This window comes from Aythya fuligula, chromosome 2 (assembly GCF_009819795.1).
Source record: "Aythya fuligula isolate bAytFul2 chromosome 2, bAytFul2.pri, whole genome shotgun sequence".
Taxonomy (NCBI): Eukaryota; Metazoa; Chordata; class Aves; order Anseriformes; family Anatidae; genus Aythya; species Aythya fuligula.
In genome coordinates this window covers 136817509-136838413 of record NC_045560.1, presented here as the reverse complement: position 1 = coordinate 136838413, position 20905 = coordinate 136817509, and the positions used below count along the sequence as shown (strand labels likewise).

General features: G+C 42.2%; 1 protein-coding gene across 1 annotated transcript in view; it reads right to left on the bottom strand.

The window, feature by feature from the left end:
• Window positions 1-343: 343 nt before the first annotated feature.
• Window positions 344-20905, bottom strand: part of POP1 (POP1 homolog, ribonuclease P/MRP subunit) — a 30570-nt gene continuing 10008 nt past the window's right edge. The window contains exons 10-15 of the mRNA XM_032182872.1: window positions 20518-20637; window positions 6715-6830; window positions 5183-5374; window positions 4075-4229; window positions 2911-3252; window positions 344-2140 (exon numbers count right to left, since the gene is read on the bottom strand). Of these exons, the coding sequence (XP_032038763.1) occupies window positions 1447-2140; window positions 2911-3252; window positions 4075-4229; window positions 5183-5374; window positions 6715-6830; window positions 20518-20637 (1619 nt within the window). The 3' untranslated portion in view covers window positions 344-1446. The remainder of the gene's footprint in view (window positions 2141-2910; window positions 3253-4074; window positions 4230-5182; window positions 5375-6714; window positions 6831-20517; window positions 20638-20905) is intronic.

The window sequence follows — 20905 nt, the reverse complement described above, 5'->3', positions numbered from 1 at the left end:
GAGTCACATGGCGAGCATGTGAAGCCCGGACCCGCAGAGCACCAAGCCTTTTCCTCTGGGGCCATCTACCGGCAAAGCAAAGCAAAACGGTGCTGGACCAGCTTCTCGGCGTGTTTCTGCCATGGTCACTTCATCAGGTGCACTGAGGGAGGGTGCTCACAGAGTTAAGGTACTCTAAAGCCTTCCTCCAACAAAAAAACTCCACCCAAGATTAGTTTATTCACCTCAGACTTTTTCAAACGAAGCTGTGAGCGTAGGAACTAAGTTACAGGCTGATCCTTAGAAAGACAAAACCGTTAACTGATTGTATTTAGTTTTTCAAAGAACCAAGCTGAACAGAAGATTCCTGAATCACAAATAGATTACATTTTTATTTGTCATGATCATTTCAGGGTAAACGTTACCAACTGATATATATTTGTATCATGCTCCTACTAAACTACAATGTATTACTGTAAACTCGTTATTAAGCTGCTTAACTCAAGAATGGCTGGAAGTTTAAGGCTATCATTAGAAAAAGAAAAAAAGTCCAACCCACAACAAACCCAACTAACTAGCCCCCCTTCCCCAGCCAAATCAAATACCTTCCTCCCCTTACCCGCCCCCTGCACACTTTACAGGTTTAATGACTGTTTGTCCAACGTTCATAAACCCTATTGTAAATTGAGGAAAACCTCAGTCCCAGCATTTCCATACAAAAATAAATTCATGTTTTAAGGAACCAAAATATCTCCACTTATTAGCAGAAAATGTACGCTGACCCACCAAGAGCCATTTACATCTGAAAGGCTTCTACTATCTTTTAAAGAGTTCTCCCTCTCAAAATTGAGAGAGAAATTATTATGCTTTCCAATTTAAGAGATTCAGTTACTATGATTTAAGATTATACAAACAGACAACCTTTTATTTGCATTTCATTTCAGCGCAGAGCTTTTCCAAAGTACCTCACCTGCTTTCTGTGCTAGTTCTGTCTACTTAGCTCTATTCCACTGTAGCCGCGGACCCAAGGAAGTAGTAAAACCCCCTTGCTATACGCACAGGCACAGATGGCACTCGCTTGTAGGCGAACAGTGAATGGGAAAGTTACAACATATCAGCCATCTGACCACAAAAAGGAAAAATTTGTGATTTGCTGTGTAAGGACTGTTATAGCAGCCACTGCTCTGAGGTGAAAAATGAACTATGTGCTTCTTAGAGATAAGGATGATTACAACTGATAAGTTACTGTTATAAATCCTTAGCAGCGCAGACATCAGAAGTAATACTTGGTCTGTTTATGCATCAGTTATTTGCATGATTCAAGTCACAAAGCTTTTCAATTGTTTCATACTCAAGACTCTGGGACTCAGAAACACCTCCTCAAATTTGAGGCATGTCAGAAAGGCCACAGAAGACATAGCAGACATTCTTTGGTATTTTTGGCATTCTGCTGCATTGTAATGATACTTAAACCTCAATAGTAAGTCTGGCAAATCTGTACTGTAACGATGCTGGAGTTCTTAACAAAACAAGCCCTTTTTTATCTGCTGGCTGGCCGTGTAACATATAAAGCAAACCTGTCAAGCTAACAAAACCCAGGGCTTCTCCACAGCCTGCAGCCAATGAAAAATCCCCTCGAGTGACATATCCCAGGAGAGTTCTGGAGCAGTGTGAAGTAACATCTGGGAGAGTGTCTGGCCAAAGACCAAGTATGAGGTCTTCATGTTCCTCAGTTGTTTCTTCATCTAGAACACTGGGAGAGTCACTTTCTAGAGCCTCCACATTATCTTTCTCCTCTTCCTTCTCCATCTTCTTCTTCTTCTTCTTCTTTTTCTTTTTCTCCTCTTTTAGCTCCTGTACCCTGTGCTTGAATATGTCACGATGCTTGGGTTCTTGAGGACCGCAGAAGAGTTTGTCTTTGCTTAAATGCAGCAAGTCATCTTCTGTTGGGATGCAAATCATGGCATGTAACTCAGGGTTCCCCTTCCTCAAGAGAGACAAGCTGACCCATACGAGAGCCCTGGGATAGCGCATCAAGATCGGCAAAAAGACATCTTCAGTCATTTCCTTTTGTCCAAGTCGGGAAATAAGGCGGATTCGACGATCTTTTCCAGAAGTGGGATAGCACCAGGCTGCTACTTGCATTAGCAATTTCTTGCTCCTATTAAAAAGTTTTAAAAATAAACATCAAGGATAGTTATTAACAAGTAGTACAACAGAAATCCAGAAACTCACTGATTTGCAAGACCATGAGTAAGGAAGCCCTGGGGCTTCTTTCTATAACCTTCCAAGCTGATGTTTGTATCACTCAGCACAAAAAGAACAGGGGCGAGTGGAATTCATGTGTTAGGGTACTTCTTAAGGAGATGTTCCTTGTTAAAACCTGCTTTAATCTCAAATACCTTAAAACCCTCAGTGACATTCAGTCCTGAACTGCCAGTATTTTCTTCCTGTAGTAACTACACAAGAACGGAAGATCTGCAGTCAGACACTTTCCAAACACTGTTGCTGCCCTCGTGTGTTGCATTGAAACGCAGGAGATTTTATTTTCTTTGCAGATATTTAAGTAGTGCAAGAACCACCTGAGATGATGCACTAGAAAAAGAATATGTAAGCTTATATATACAACAATTTTTAAGTTGCAAAACTTAAAACTTAAAAAGCAGACATTGCATGTCAACTCCAAAATGTTAAATTCAACACTGCGACATTTAAGATAATTCCTTACTTCATCTAGTCATGGTGTTTGCTGGAGAAAAGCAGGACTTCACTTAATGGCAAAATTCTGGTCCTCAGCAAAACTAAATCTCCTCCTCATTGTATTTGGATCAATTCATTCTCTCAACTTAATAATCAAAGCTGAGCTGTTCCTTTTCCCAATTCAGTTATTCCCAAGAAAGAAATGGCACCTTGCGTATCATTTTGACATACCTGAGAACAACAAAGCCTCTTGTTGTAGCTTCATCTCCCTCACCCAAGTTTTGGCTGCCTGGATCACCCTCTCTCTTTATGGCACCTTCAGAGCTTGCGATTTCCATGGTCTCCTCTACCTCACCAGTCTCAGGGGAAGCTTCTTCGGCCACTTCTGGTTTGGGGTCACAGAAGCCATTCCCTTCAGTCGCACAGTGCTCAGCGTCGGGGGAAGAAGGACAGATAAATTCTTCCGAAGCGTTCATTCTTCCTTCCCAATTCTTCGTCAGCTGCTCCCAAGGACAGATGAAAGGGGACAGAGTGCCCAGCTTGATGTAATTTGCTCTTTTTGCAGGTGGACGCCTAATGATAAATCAAGTAGGTGAGAATATTTCTTTCTTAGGCCCTTATTTCGAATTAGGGCATCAAAAGGCTAATTGCCTATGTTGCCATAATGTTCTACAGTGTTTTGTAAACAAGTATTTAGAACGGAAAGCTGTCTGTGCATTCACTTGGTAATCTCATTGACCAATAACTCTAAAGTTACGCTTCTAGACAACACTGTCGTGTTTCTGCCCTCTACATTCTCTCTGCCATTCTGGATACTTCTACTTACTACAACTGACACCACCACCATTTCCTCTGAATTTCTCCTACTTTTTCCTAGTCCAAAGGAGAGCTGACACCTGTTTGTACAGAAGATGCTTTTAGCTGACCCATAAGCATGGTTAAGAGTTTTGTGTTTATTGTAATGAAAACAAAGGCAAACTGCAGAATATCTAGTATTAAAAATAGTATTAAAAAGTTGACACTAAAATACAACCCTTTGTTCACTTTATTCTTTACCACAGAATACTCTAACATTCTGCTTTTGCCTTCTCCTCTTGCCTCTTGTTTGCTGCTGAGGTTGCTTGGAATAAGTTGTCATGAATCCTTATTACCGCCTTGTAACCAAACTTATCTCTGGAAATAGGTTTTACTTAATTTATATGGCCTGTTTAGCAGAGCTTTTCTGTTATGTACAGCTTAGATTTTTTTTCTTTTAATATTGGAATTTGAAACTCTAGTAAAAGTTCTTCATAAAGTCCAAGTGTAAATGAACACAACAACAGATAATTAAGAGACTACTTTAAGCAGCATTACTTCTTTTCTCATTCTCATGATCAATCCTGAAGTCAGCATTACCGTTTGAATTTTTCAAGAAGGCTGGCTTCCAGTTCTTTGGCAAACTGCATTCCCGCTGGGCAATCTGGGAAATCATTTGGACTGTGAGGTGTTCTTTGATATTCAGAATGCTTTGCAGCCTCTTGCAAGCCACCAACTCGTACACCTCGATATATCTGTTATAAAAACCAAAACCCCAAAAAAGCCATGTTTGTATTGATTCCTGGTTACTAACTGAAACGAGACAGTAATACTCCTGAAGCTACTGCCTTAAAAAATTGTAAGTATTGCTTCAGCTTTTGAAAAAAAAAATCAACTTAAATATGATTTCCACAGTTCTAAACAATGACTTCAACAAGAATATTAGTCATGCTCTTTAAGGTTATTTTGAAAAATAATCAACAAAAATAAATAGAATTTCACAGGTTCTGATCTTGTATGTTGCCAGGAATGTTGAGAGAGCTGGAGATGTTCAGCCTGAAGAAGAAAAGACTCCAGGGAGACCTCACTGCAGCCTTCCAGTACTTAAAGGAAGCTTATAAAGAAAGATGGATAGTGACACTGAAAGATGGTGATAGGACAAGCAGGAATGGCTTTAAACTAAAAGAGGGGAGGTTTAGATTAGATGTCAGGAAGAAATTCTTTACTCTGTGCGTGGAGTGAGGCACTCAAACATGTTGCCCAGTTAACTGTAGAAAGGCACTATAAAAACCACCTAAACATTCAAAGTAACATACTCCTAACAGCACCAGGAAAATATTCAGCCTAACTTAAACTTTGTGTTTCAAGCTCCCCTCAAATCAGAGGCAACAGAATGTTGTCAGAACAGTGGAGATAGCCAAGCTGGAAATGGATGAGCAGCTGGCATCAAATGATTTCTCTTTAGAGACACATGCTCTTGGAAACACAAAACCCAAGAGCTACAGGATTAGCTGTCTTTTCGTACTCCCCACACTTCAAGCTTCAAACTGCCAGGTGGGCAGAGTTATATCCAACAGAAGATACGGAAAGCTACTGGGGATTTTGATCCTGTGATAGCGAATTGATTACACAATGCTAAAATCAGTATTTAACACCAAATGGCATCATTTCTTGTATTTACTTGCCGTTTCCAAGGAAAGTCACTTACAAAAGGAATCCAGAAAGCCATGCCCCAGCCCTTTGGGAGATAGATATCCCAGCCACTCCCCCATCCTGGGCGATCTTCTCCAGCCATTTTTCCTGGCTGTTGCACCAACAGTATGGGAATCTTTGACTCACAAGGACCCAAATCAAGCTGTGATCCAGGTACCAATAACTGGGCTCTCATTTGGTTTAAATCCTGAGGAGGAGGAAAAATTTCCCATAAGTTAGTAACCTTTTTTCCTTTTCCAAGTAATGTTCTGAAACACAGACATGAGATAACTTATGACAAGGAAAAATGAGTAAGAAACATGCTACACATTTGAACAGACCATCATTGAAGCATAAAACACACCTTTAGAAAAAGTATTTAAGTAACCTTTTTTTCCCTCTCTTGTAATTTCCATATTCCTTGATGGATGGCAGGTATTGAAACTCAAGAGCAAGAATGTACAGCAAAGGTGAGGAGGAAAAGTAATCCAACTTGATATTTATAGATTTGTGCACAAGACTAGACTGAGCTGGTGCTTTCAGAAAATCTGTCGATAGTTAGATAAAATCTGAACCATAACTAGGGAGATGAAAAGAGCATTTAGTCATGAATCAGTTTTGCATGAAGCATGCTGGCACCAAGGCTTTGTCAATATTGGTTGTTATATTTCATTGTACAGCATTATGAATGTATTTACGAGAAAAAGAACACCAGACTGCAACTTTACACATCCCTTCTGCATCAGCTGTTCTTGTAAGGTAAACATTACATTTCACAACAGCAGGAAGACCACAAAGACTGCGCTGATCCTGTTATGTGCTAATGTAACATTTTGGAAGCATTTTGCTTTTTTACACTGTGGTGGTCAATTTGAAAGAACACAAAACTAATTTGCAACACAAGAATATTTGGAGAGATGTTTCTGCCATATGAACATTTTCTATTTTGGGTTATAATGGTGCCAAAAATTTATCACCTCTTGTGACTAGATTACCTTTTCACCCATTCACTTGTGGGTTGCTCCTCCATTGCCAATAGAAATGTCAAGATACAAGGTTTCAAACCTGTAAAAGCACATCTAAAGCTGTCTAGAAATCACAGGTATTACCCAGAATGACACAACACAGTGTGTTGTAGTTCAAGCCCTGAAGGATCTACTTAGTCTCATTTTCCTTTCTTTTTTCAGGAAAATCCACCTAGCTTTGACTGAAGAGTAAAAGGACAGAGCCTCTCTGTACCACTTCATCCCTTTTATCTGCTATACACGAGTTAAAGTGATGTAGGAAAATCCAGTTCCAAATCTTTCAGTTAAATAAACCTACGATGATTTAGTCCTGTAGACAATCCAGTAAAGCTTTCTTTTAAGTGAATCACAAACAATGGTTATAGAAGAACATTACATAAGTGCTACAGAACAGAAAGTTCAACTCAGCAGTTGGATAACTACTACATTAGTAAACTACTACTTTTGGAGTTAAACAAGTTTCAGGAGTCTCGTATGTGGACCGTTAGCCATTTTCTCCATGGCAATCCACCTTGTTAGTTACCTGCTCTGAAATTTTATTTTCAGTGACGTTCTTACAGATGTCCTGGTCCCAGATAAAGCTGTGAGCACACTCAACGGGTACACCCTCCAGGTACAGCTGCCTAACTTTATCATTATCTACAAAAGAAGAGAACCTTCAAGCAAAATTCACATTTTTGTGGTTTAAATTTCAGATTTTCAAAACCACTCCAATATCATGAGTACTATGAGCAAACTGGGAAAAAAAAAAAAAAAAACCACTACTGAAAGGTTAACAATCATCACAGTGCCTGGAATATATCCTAGCATACATTTTTCCAAATACAGAACATGAAATAAACTACCTGTTAGTCTTAGAAGAATTAACCTTGCGTTTTCTTACAGACAGACATTTCTTAGTAAAAGTGACATCACACTTGGCAATGTTAGTTACATACTTAGGAAGCAACTTTTAATATTCTGGAATTTGGCATTTCAGGAAAAGTATGAAGTTCACCCAAGTTTGGTTAAAAAAAAAAAAAAAAAAAAAAAAAAAAAAAGAACAATGTTACAAAGCCTGAAATAAGTCCTAAGCAAACTTATTGGATAAGTGAAGATGACCTTTAAAAAATGTACATACAGGCAATATTTTTATGGATATGACTAGAATGCAATACTTATTTAGCACTAGCTTTCCACTCCCTGGATCTTTTCAGGCTCTGCACTTCAAGGAAGGTATGAGTATGTCTTCTTTGAGCACGTCTGCACAGTCCCACAGTTGTGTGTACTACTGAAGATGATAACAATTCATCATTGGGGGTATTAAACCTATCTCTGCTTCAACTCCCCAGTCCAAGCAAAATAGAGAAAAAACATGGGTTAAAAAACTATGGGTTAAAAGCATTCAGCATTCCATATATGGTACACAATGCATGCCAATCCATATTCTGAGTAAAATAATCCTTACGAACAAATGACACAACGAGTTATTAATAGCTATGTGATTAAAACTCATTGCTGCTCACCTTGTAGGTTGCAAAGTCTTACATATTAAAGGAACATACATTTTTTGTTTGTTTTAAAGTAATGTAGTCTTTTGAAAGACACAATTTAGGTAATTTTTCCAATTAATGAGGACAAAGACTTTGTGCACAGAAGATATGGATTGTTCAGTAGTCCTAACTATACAATAGATACTACCAAACATAATTGCAATAATTGTTAAAAAATACATAAAGTGTCCATAGTAGCAACAGTTGCAAAAATCAACAGCAACCTTTAATATGGCAACACTCCTGATAGCTTGATGGTGCTATTAACCTGATACTTGCTAAGCATTCTTGCTGGTAAGTAACATTTACATACAATGATGAGGAAGAAATACTAAAACAATGATCAGATTAGGGTGACATTCCTTCAAATTAAGGACTCTGCACTTTACTGTGGACATCTTCACAAAACTAATGTAAAGACTCCAAATAAATTATTACAGTTTGTAATTTAAAACCCACTGGGCACAGACCTCTCCTCTATACAGCACAGAATTAAGGTTTGTAGTGGAAAGCCTACAACTGCAATGTACAGCACAGCAAGATCTAGTGGAAACGGAGCATTTTGTTTTGTAAGGTTTCCAGTTTATTATAACAAACAAGCCAAACACAGAAAGAGCCATGCTATAGATGACAACTAAAAAGAAAATCTTTAGTCCTTGCCAATCCAGCCACAAGAATTTCTTCTGTGATCCAAAATTAAATCAATAACCTGAGGAGGAACCTGAAAAGGTTCTGTGTTCCCAGAGGGAAAGCACGTTCTGTTTGGAGACACAGCAAATATCACTGAACTGAAGGAAGGAGAAAAAGACAGCAAAAACATGAGTCGTAGCGGTAGGGAATTTCTTCCTGACTCTTAGGGATAACCAAGGTGAAGGGCATGTAATTCCAAGCAAATAGAGGGTAGGGAAAGGGGCTTTTCAATCTTCTGTACAGAAAGTATTTGTGAATATTAGAATCTCTTTAGGTTACATTATTTAAACACATTCTAGTTCCTTTAACTGTAAATTTTTCACTATAACTTTCTCTGAATTATTTTTTGCCTCCTATTACCACATCTGAGATACTGGTATCCCTGTCATATTTTGGAGTTTCTTAGAATTCGTATATTATAGGACATAACTTTTTTTTTTTTTTTCATTAAAAAGCCATTTAATGCCTGTCTCTTTCCATCCCTACATTCCACCCAATATTCTCCTCACTACCCTAAAATCTTTAACTTCATACTTTCTTTTACCTTGTTCTCCATTCCACCTGGAGAATCCCACCTCTCTGCAAAGCATGCTGTAATTCAAACTGTCGCTTTTTCCTGTTTTCTTCAGTCCACAATGTAAAATTTTTGGAGAAATAACCCTACTGATGAACAAGCAGCTAATGAAGATGTTACAGCTGGTACAGGAAATTGGGAGTTGCATTACTAAGCACAGAAAGCTCAATGACAATCAGCACGTTACCTGCTTCTGCTGATGTCTATGGTTGGTGCTCAGACAATACTGACAGAGAAAGGAAGGTTTTGTTTCAGTTCAAATTGTTGTTCTGACACGTGTAGCTGATTACCTTAGCCATCTCAGAAGACATACCTAAGGTTAAGAGTGCTTCTATTTGAAAATTTTCTGTCTGTCTGTGAGAAGCAGCAGCAGAAGCAAAAAAAGTACTGTTAGGGAACAGTTTCACAGCACGTATGCATGGGGTACCAGGAGAACCAAAGCAAAGGACTGGATACCTAAACCACTGCAAGAATGTGTTGATTGGCAAAGAATCATGCTCTGTGTTTGCAAAAGTAACTTTAGCTCACTTATCTTTCATGATGCATTCTCCTTATACTCATCTCATTCATTGACTGTTTAGAGGCTCCACCATACCCCGTGTTGAGCAAGAGAATTTGTATTCTCCCATGACAAGACAGCAGCAGTGTATCAAAATGTCAGAAGAGTACTTTAAAACGGAGAGAAGACTAACGCTAATTTGCGGTCACGTAAGTACTGACTGCTTGCTGGGAGGCTCGACTTCCAGAAGGCATAAACATGCTGAGAAGGCAGTGAGAAGTGATTTATTCACAAACTCTCTATCCCACAGCCTAAAGAAATGAGGTCAGTTCCGTGTATAAACACACAGCCTGAACCCATGCATATGCATTCACGTGTGTGAGTAACTGGGAAAGACTGAAGTTACCGTTGGTTAACACATTACCCACCGGGGGAAAACTACACAGGCATTATCTTAGAACAGCATTTTGAAAACAAAATTTAAAAAAATAAAAGGGGATACAGATAGATGCATGTCACTTCACAGATTTCATGTATGACAATCCACAAACAGAGCTGAGGGCTGTAACTTACCTAAACTATTTGCACATCTGATAAATAATTGTCCTGGTTTCAGTTAGAACAGAATTAATTTTCTTCCTAGTAGCTGGTGGAATGCTGTGTTTTGGCTTAGAATGAGAAGAGTGCTGATAACACCCCGATGTTTTCATTGTTGCAGAGCAGTGCTTATACCAAGCCAAGGACACCTCAGACTTTTGCTCTGTCCTGCCAACAGGCAGGCTGGGGGTGCAGTAAGAGCTGGGAGGGGACAGACCCAGGACAGGTGACCCGAACTAGCCAAAGGGGTATTCCATACCATCTGACGTCATGCTAAACAATATATAGGGGTGGCTAGCCGGGGGGAGGGGGCCGGACTGCTCGGGGTTAAGCTGGGCATCGGTCAGCGGGTGGTGAGCAATTGCATTGTGCATCACTTGTTTGTACATATTATTATTAGTAGTACTATTATCATCATTGTATTATTATTATTATTATTATTATTATTATTATTTTCCTGTCTTATTAAACTGTCTTTATCTCAACTCACGGGCTTCACTTTCCATTTCTCTCCCCCGTCCCAGAGAGGGAGGGGGGAGGGTGAGCGAACGGCTGCGTGGTGTTTAGCTGCCAGCCGGGTTAAACCACGACAGTCTTTTTTGGCGCCCAACGTGGGGCTCGAAAGGTTGAGATAACGGCAGATCTGACCAGAGTGTGTTAAACTAAAATTGGTATAAGTATTAGACCTGCTTAATAGTCACTTGTCATAATGCTGATTGCTTTAATCTCAACTGTGCTGCGCCTGTTTTCCAAATTGAGTATTATAGCACGATATTTTCCGTATGTGCTCTCTGTCATGTTGTTTATCCTCTCCGGGCCCTGGTTTCAGACCATTATGGTACTGTGTGTTGTATCAGTGGCTTATGAGATGATGAAATATCTGGCCATGACTCTAACCTGGTATTTGTACTCAGTAACATCTTTGATTCTATACTTTGGAAACTGTATTTTGGAAACTATTAGCAATTGTATCTGTTGCCTTTTTTCATTAGGGAGTCAATCTGTGGAGGGGAAAGGGGAAGATAATTTTTCTTACTGGATCACTCTCCCTTTCTCCTTCACCACCCCTGTACCCTCCTTGATCACTCTCCCTTCCTCCTTCACCACCCTCTTATCCTCTGAGTTTATTACAATAGCTCTCCAAGATATTGAATATCCTTGGGATACTCAGACCAGCATAGTCTTGTTGTTCTGCCTCCTGAATGCACTTCAGGTTCTGCTTAAAGTTAAACAACTACTTAGGAAGCTCATCCGGAGATCTGCCCGGAGGCAGTATAGTTGTGGGTGGCAGGGAGTATGGGAGGATATGGGCAGGCATCTAGACCAGTTGGCACCCCCAGTGTTTTGGAAATTCACCCCTGAACAAGTGCAAAATCCTCAAAAACTGGCAGAATGCTTGAATAAAAGGTGTCGCGATTCGGGAAGTTCCAAAGTAACACAAATCATTGTAACATGCTGGGGCCTGGCTCATGCCTATCGAGCTGCCATGGATACTGCTATCAACTTAGTGACAGACCCTGCGGCCACTCCAAGTCCCGTGACAGATCCAACGGCCACTGTGACCCCTACGGTGGATTCTGCAGCCGCTCCAGTCCCAGCTCCTGCAGCCGCTCCAGTCCCAGCTCCTGCAGCCGCTCCAGTCCCAGCTCCTGCAGCCGCTCCAGCTCCAGCTCCTGCAGCCGCTCCAGTCCCAGCTCCTGCAGCTGCTCCAGTCCCAGTTCCTGCAGTCGCTCCAGTTCCAGCTCCGGCCGCTACTCCAGTCCCAGTTCCTGCAACTGCTCCAGTCCCAGCTCCTGAAGCTGCTCCAGCTCCAGCTCCTGAAGCCGCTCCAGCTCCAGCTCCTGCAGCTGCTCCAGTCCCAGTTCCTGCAGTCGCTCCAGTTCCAGCTCCGGCCGCTACTCCAGTCCCAGTTCCTGCAACTGCTCCAGTCCCAGCTCCTGAAGCCGCTCCAGCTCCAGCTCCTGAAGCCGCTCCAGCTCCAGCTCCTACTGCTGCTCCAGTCCCAGCTCCTGCAACTGCTCCAGCTCCAGCTCCAGCTCCTGCAGCTGCTCCAGTCCCAGTTCCTGCAGTCGCTCCAGTTCCAGCTCCGGCCGCTACTCCAGTCCCAGTTCCTGCAACTGCTCCAGTCCCAGCTCCTGACGTCGCTCCAGCTCCAGCTCCTGAAGCCTAAACGAGCGCGAGCTACGAGATGTGCGAAAAGATTTTGGTCGCTGTATAGGTGAGCAGCTTGTCACCTGGCTGCTCCGGTGCTGGGACTCTGGAGCCAATTGTGTGGAATTAGACGGCAGGGAAGCCAAGCGGCTGGGATCCCTTGCTCGAGACGCCGGCATTGACAAAGCAATTGCAGATGAAGTCAAGTGTACACGACCCATGTGGCGGAAGTTTGTACGGAGTGCACCATCATCATATGCCAGCTCATTGGCAATAATGGCCTGGAAAGAGGATGAGGAACCCACAGTGGGTGAAGCGGCTAAACAACTCCGGCAGTACGAAGAAAGTCTCTCCTCTTCCTTACAGGCCTGCGTCTCAGCTGTGGAGAAACTTTCTGAAAAGGTTCACCAACTTGAAGAGAATCTATTGTCCTCCCCACCTGAACCAACCAGTGCCCACCGACCAAAGGAGAACACTTGGGAGAAACTTTCTGAAAAGGTTCACCAACTTGAAGAGAGATTATTCTCCTTCGCACCTGTACAAAGCAGTGTCTCAGCTGTCAGGGGTAGGCGTTCACCCACACAAGGAAGACGATATGGTGGGTACTCACCCCGTGCCACCCTGTGGTTTTACTTACGAGACCATGGAGAGGACATGAGAAAGTGGGATGGAAAATCTACCGCGACCCTAGAGGCACGGGTACGTGAGTTGCAAAAGAAAACAATCAGGAAAAAGGGATTCTCCGAAAAGTTTGCTGCTCCAACTTCCAGCAGACAGTCCTTCAAACACAAAAACGAGGAAGATTCTGACCAGGATTAGGGGGGCCCTGCCTCCAGCCAGGGGGAGGAAAGGGACAATCGAGTTTATTGGACTGTGTGGATTCGATGGCCTGGCACATCACGCGCACAGAAGTATAAGGCTTTAGTAGACACCGGTGCACAATGTACTATAATGCCATCGAGCTATAAAGGACCAGAGCCCATCTATATTTGTGGAGTGACAGGCGGATCTCAGCAGTTGACTGTATTGGAGGCTGAAGTGAGTCTGACTGGGAATGAGTGGGAAAAGCACCGCATTGTGACTGGTCCGGATGCTCCATGTATCCTTGGCATAGACTATCTTAGAAGAGGATACTGCAAGGACCCAAAAGGGTTCCGGTGGGCTTTTGGTATTGCTGCCTTAGAGACAGAGGGCATTAAACAATTATCTACCTTGCCTGGTCTCTCAGAGGACCCCTCTGTTGTGGGGTTGCTGAGGGTCGAAGAACAGCAAGTGCCAATCGCTACCACAACTGTGCACCGGCGGCAATATCGCACTAACCGGGACTCCCTGATTCCCATCCATAAGCTAATTCGTCAATTGGAGAGCCAAGGAGTGATTAGCAAGACTCATTCACCTTTCAATAGTCCCATATGGCCAGTGCGAAAGTCTAATGGCGAGTGGAGACTAACAGTGGACTATCGTGGCCTGAACGAAGTGACGCCACCACTGAGTGCTGCAGTGCCGGACATGCTGGAACTTCAGTACGAACTTGAATCGAAGGCAGCCAAGTGGTACGCCACAATTGATATCGCTAATGCATTTTTCTCCATCCCTCTAGCAGCAGAGTGCAGGCCACAGTTTGCTTTCACTTGGAGGGGAGTCCAATATACTTGGAATCGACTGCCCCAGGGGTGGAAACACAGCCCTACCATTTGCCATGGGCTGATCCAGTCTGCACTGGAGCAGGGGGAAGCTCCTGAACACCTGCAGTACATCGATGACATTATTGTGTGGGGTGACACAGCAGAGGAAGTTTTCGAGAAAGGGAAGAAAATAGTCCAAATCCTTCTGAAAGCTGGTTTTGCCATAAAACAAAACAAAGTCAAAGGACCTGCACGAGAGATCCAGTTTTTAGGAATAAAATGGCAAGATGGACGTCGTCAAATCCCAATGGATGTGATCAACAAAATAACAGCTATGTCTCCACCAACTAACAAAAAAGAAACACAGACTTTCCTAGGTGTTGTGGGGTTTTGGAGAATGCACATCCCAAATTACAGTCTGATTGTAAACCCGCTCTACCAAGTAACCCGTAAGAAGAATGAGTTTGAATGGGGCCCTGAACAACGACAAGCCTTTGAACAAATTAAGCAGGAAATAGTCCATGCAGTAGCCCTTGGGCCAGTTCGAACAGGACCAGATGTAAAGAATGTGCTCTACACTGCAGCCGGGGAGAACGGCCCCACCTGGAGCCTCTGGCAGAAAGAACCTGGGGAAACTCGAGGTCGGCCCCTGGGGTTTTGGAGCCGGGGATACAGAGGGTCTGAGGCCCGCTACACTCCAACTGAAAAGGAGATACTGGCAGCATATGAAGGAGTTCGATCTGCTTCAGAGGTGGTCGGTACTGAAGCGCAGCTCCTCCTAGCACCCCGATTGCCGGTACTAGGCTGGATGTTCAAGGGAAGGGTCTCTTCTACGCATCATGCAACTGATGCTACATGGAGCAAGTGGATTGCACTAATTACTCAGCGGGCTCGAATAGGAAACCCCAGTCGCCCAGGAATATTGGAAGTGATTATGGACTGGCCAGAAGGTAAATACTTTGGGATATCATCAGAGGAGGAGGTGGGTCGTGCTGAAGAAGCCCCACTGTACAACCAGTTACCAGAAAATGAAAAGAAATATGCCCTGTTCACTGATGGGTCCTGTCGTATTGTGGGGAAGCATCGAAGATGGAAGGCTGCTGTATGGAGTCCTACGCGACGAGTTGCAGAAGCTGCTGAGGGAGAAGGTGAATCGAGTCAGTTTGCAGAAGTGAAGGCCATTCAGCTGGCTTTAGACATTGCTGAACGAGAAAAATGGCCAGTTCTCTATCTCTACACCGATTCATGGATGGTAGCAAATGCCCTGTGGGGATGGTTACAGCAATGGAAGCAAAACAACTGGCAGCGTAGGGGCAAACCCATCTGGGCTGCTGCATTGTGGCAAGATATTGCTGCTCGGGTAGAGAACCTGGCTGTGAAAGTACGTCACGTAGATGCTCATGTGCCCAAGAATCGGGCTACTGAAGAACATCAGAACAACCAGCAGGTGGATCAGGCTGCTAAGATTGAAGTAGCTCAGGTGGATCTGGATTGGCAGCATAAAGGTGAATTATTTATAGCCCGATGGGCCCATGACACCTCAGGCCATCAAGGTAGAGATGCAACATACAGATGGGCTCGTGACCGAGGGGTGGACCTGACCATGGACGCTATAGCACAGGTTATTCATGACTGTGAAACATGTGCTGCAATCAAGCAAGCCAAACGGTCAAAGCCTCTTTGGTATGGAGGACGATGGCTGAAATATAAATATGGAGAGGCCTGGCAGATTGATTACATCACACTCCCTCAAACTCGCAATGGCAAGCGCCACGTACTTACAATGGTGGAGGCAACCACCGGATGGCTGGAAACATACCCTGTGCCTCATGCCACCGCCCGGAACACTATCCTGGGCCTTGAAAAGCAAGTCCTATGGCGACATGGTACCCCAGAAAGAATAGAGTCAGACAATGGAACTCATTTCCGAAACAACCTTATAGACACTTGGGCCAAAGAACATGGTATTGAGTGGGTGTATCACATCCCCTATCATGCACCAGCCTCCGGGAAAGTTGAACGATACAATGGACTGTTAAAGACTACATTGAAAGCAATGGGCGCTGGGACATTCAAAAACTGGGATACGCATTTGGCAAAGGCCACCTGGCTAGTCAATACTAGGGGATCTGCCAACCGAGCTGGACCTGCCCAATCAAACCTGTTACGTACTGTAGATGGGGATAAAGTTCCTGTAGTGCATGTAAAAAATATGCTGGGTAAAACAGTCTGGGCTACTCCTGCCTCAGGAAAAGGCAAACCCATTCGTGGAATTGTTTTCGCTCAGGGACCTGGATACACTTGGTGGGTGATGCAAAAGAACGGAGAGGTCCGGTGTGTACCTCAAGGAGATTTAATACTGGGTGAGAATAGCCCATGAACTGAATTGTACCATGTTAATTGCTATATAATACTGTATGTTATCACTACTATGACTACTATAGGTGACTAATTAGAATGTATGGAAAAGAGTGTAACCTGAGCATGACATAAATGGTATGGAATAAGGGGTGGATAGATGTCCTGGTTTCAGTTAGAACAGAATTAATTTTCTTCCTAGTAGCTGGTGGAATGCTGTGTTTTGGCTTAGAATGAGAAGAGTGCTGATAACACCCCGATGTTTTCATTGTTGCAGAGCAGTGCTTATACCAAGCCAAGGACACCTCAGACTTTTGCTCTGTCCTGCCAACAGGCAGGCTGGGGGTGCAGTAAGAGCTGGGAGGGGACAGACCCAGGACAGGTGACCCGAACTAGCCAAAGGGGTATTCCATACCATCTGACGTCATGCTAAACAATATATAGGGGTGGCTAGCCGGGGGGAGGGGGCCGGACTGCTCGGGGTTAAGCTGGGCATCGGTCAGCGGGTGGTGAGCAATTGCATTGTGCATCACTTGTTTGTACATATTATTATTAGTAGTACTATTATCATCATTGTATTATTATTATTATTATTATTATTATTATTATTTTCCTGTCTTATTAAACTGTCTTTATCTCAACTCACGGGCTTCACTTTCCATTTCTCTCCCCCGTCCCAGAGAGGGAGGGGGGAGGGTGAGCGAACGGCTGCGTGGTGTTTAGCTGCCAGCCGGGTTAAACCACGACAATAATGCATCTTTAAACTGGTAAGAATTTGCTAAGAAAATCAATTGTTTTTTATCCAATGAAGAACAGAAGACTACTATAGAATCTGCTACCATAAGCAGTGTCATTTTGATCTTCCTAATATCAATCCTAATTGCATTTGAATGTCCAGGAAGCAAAAAGGGGAAAAAGTGTGGAATAGAGCAAGGGTTCCTTTTTATTGCCCAGTCAACCTGACATGTCATTAAGACGAATGGCTAGTACCATTTCTTACATAAATGTCATCTTACCACATTACCACATCTGAGTAAGGTTATATCAAAACCAAGGCTCAGAAAGTTTATGTAGCTCTAAGGCTCATAAAAAGATTTCCTCTTACAGAAGGAGCAAATTAAAACCATTTCAATGGAATTACAGACCTCATCTTCCATCGGTGGATCAACTGTCTAGAAGAAAAGCCTAACTTTTTTTTTTGTGGGTGTTACTGTGGAAACACTGGTAATATCATTGCTGTAGTAATGTATATACTATGTGCCAAGATTAAATTCCCTCATTACTTTTGTTTAAACAAATTGCCCTTCATAAAGTTGAAGAGGAGGATAGAATCCCTTCCTGGATCACTCCTCACAAAAGAACCAATGTAAGCAGGACAGAACCATTTGGAAAAAATGCTGGTAAAACTGGTAAATCAAACTCAAATAACCCATGGGAATGTGTTTCTTTTGATGACATTCTTGCTGGATATTTCAGTAATCTGACTCCAAGTGTGGACAATAACAGGGTTCTGGGGAAGAGTGCAGCACTAAGATCAGTATGCAGTGATGTCATTCTAGACATTTATGGCTTACAAACTTCAAGTTAGAGGCGATCTTTCTGCATCAAATGGCCTTCAATAGATTCTCCTCCATCTATTTAATGGATTTGTAAACTCCTGCAAATCAGCCAGGTAATCAAGGAGGTTGATAGGAACAAAGAACAAATACATTTGATAGATAAAGGCAACGAAACGTGCAACAAGACCACGTTCCAACAAGATCACAAACTAAGCTGCACAGTTCCAGGTCCTGAAACAGTAAACAGTGTGAAGAATGCACAATGCTGGCAGAGAGAGAATAGATACAAAACATATTTTGCACAGTAACTGATTATGCCTAGGCTTCCTTTTATTAGTGCAGATGCAGTTTTACTTTTTCTTCAAAAACACTAAGAATCAAAAGCCTGTGAAGGCTTTCCCCAACTAGAAAATTGTAAAAGTATCTGAGTTTAATAAACTAACATGGATAGGTTTTCTAACGTTTTTCAAAATGTAATTTCTCTTAGCTACTTGAACAAGTAAGCCCATTACGGCAGAGATATAGCACCAGTGGTAGATGTCACACAATTGACTACCAAGTCAGGATAGGAACAACAGACTTTGGAGAGTAACAGTGGCCTCTCTTTTCAACTAATACTTAGGAATAAGTATTGATAAGTATTGATAAGTATTGATAAGTATTGATAAGTATTGATAAGTATTGATAAGTATTGATAAGTATTGATAAGTATTGATAAGTATTGATAAGTATTGATAAGTATTGATAAGTATTGATAAGTATTGATAAGTATTGATAAGTATTGATAAGTATTGATAAGTATGAGAGTGGCAGTTGTACCTCAGTCTTGAGGTTTCTAGGTAGGAGAGATGAACTACCACACCATAAGATTTAGCCACTGCACATGTAATGGGTACGCAGCAGACTGTGAATAACCCACTAAATCACCCCACACAGCATTATGAAGTATTCAGGAGGGAAACAGAACAGCAGCCATTCCTGTTCTCTCCCTATTGCTTCTTGTAGCAGGGCTGTTCTCTCCCTTTCTGCTCCCTTACCATGATGTCCTTTTGATTTTAGATTAGAAGACAGCTGTATTATTTATCTTCCTTCATTCTTCTGCTTACTTCTAACTTATCTGGTTAGCAATGTGTTTGTGCAACATAAAGTCCTTTAGCAGGACCTAAATTAAGAGGTATCACACACAGTTTACTTTTTCTTGCTAGCTGATCAAGGGCTTTCTCCCTCACCTGAGTAAGAGTCAGAGAGGGCAGGTAACATTTTAAGCTTATGATAAAATAAAATTTAAAAAAAAAAAAAAACTCAGAAAGGAACCAGAAAGCAACACCAGATTTTCTGAATGTTTGTGGTTTAGATTTTTTTGTTTGCAAGTTGAAGGATAAGTAGAAAGACCTTGAAGATGGCCATTTCTAGCCAGCCAAAGAACAACAGGCGTATGTACCTATTTCCTATTGTTTCCCTGCCTTACATCATTACCTCTTTACCAAGTCCCTGCTTCCTGAGGGACAATCATCTCTGGCAGTGGGACAGAAACTACTACGTGGCTTTTCCAGTGCTTAGAAGCCTTCCACTGAACTCGCCTTCTTGATCACATCTTCACAGACATGACAAGCAGAATGAAGGGGAACAGACTACTTCTTGTGGTCACTAACTCCTTTACCAGCTCAAAAAAGTCTCTGTAAACAAGTGGTGTATAGCTCACCTTACTCCTCAGGACGAAGGAACCAAAGCAGAGGTCACACATGCAGCAACATTTCCAACACGAACATTAACGATGAGAATGTAGCTAAGCAGAACTAATAAACAGGAGAAAGGCTGTTCTACATACAGCGGTTAAAACAGGAGGATATAAGAAAATCTGAATAGGAAGAGTTGTGCTAAAAGAGAGCTAGAAGATGGTAACTGAAATCAGCATTCAACCTGCTTTTCAGTGAAAGCTAAGGCTAGATTATTCCAGTAAACACACCACCAAGGAAACAAAGTATTTTGAAGTCTCTGGAAACTTCACTTCTCTTGTTTGCTAGCTGACTATTCTGTTTCTCATACTAAGTTAGGCAGTCTGTGCCCTGTCAACCTAATTGTAAATGCCTACACAGCACTGTATACAAACCCCACATTTTTCAAGGATGTTCAAATCCAACTGATTTTGCATTTTGCACTGAAATGTTGTGCAAGTAAGCACTGAAATGAAAGTCTACGTAGTCACCCATGCAGCTTTTGTTTTCAAGGAAGACTACCATCTTGGCCATTTGAAATACTAACCTTGCATTTTATTTATTTTTTTCCTCCCTAGTGAATTTGCGAATTTCATCATTCAAAGGCTATAAACCAGAAACAGCAGGTATCTTGGAGAGAGAGACAGCACCTGGAAGACTAAATACTGAACATAAACTGAGCATCTTTTAGCACCTGGTTGGCCTTGCCAGGATTCGAACCTGGATCATCTGTATGGTCAGACAGAGGCTTCCACTGAGCACAAGACCAGCTTTGGTGCAGATCCCTCCCTCACAATTGCTGTTCTAAAACCTATGCAACCTATTTTCAGGCTGTTTCTGTTCTAACAAGGCATATAGAAAGAGGAAGGAAACATTCTAAAAGCTAATGCTAGAGGAAAACAGCAAGAAAGAAAAAAAAAAAAAAACATCAGCAGAATATGACAGTAAATGAAAACAGAAGTGTAGAAAGAAACTGTATCTCTTGCCTTTGGCAGTTTCACACACAATATAAGCAAGGCATTTTACCTTGGTATTTTTCAGGGTCTGGCATGGCTTTTCTCTTCTTTTTTGGCAGATTTACTCGAGGATCTCCAACAGTGAGGCCGAGTATTGTACCTGGTGGCATTTCTGATGGTGAACTTATCCCTTTAAAAATACACAGATGAACATTGCCATGAAACCGCAAATAAATTGACAATCTTCTTCTGCACTGTTATTTTGTGCATTTTTGCCTGCAGGGATATGACACCACTAGAAGCCAGAGATGCAAGCCAGAGTACTCAATTTAGCATGTTTTGAAAACTCACCAATGCTTGTCCAATGTCCAATAACAAAAGACAACAATAGCAGCATAAGAGTTACTCTGCAATTATACTTACGCTTAGCATAGAAATGAGGTCACTCGCTCAATTAA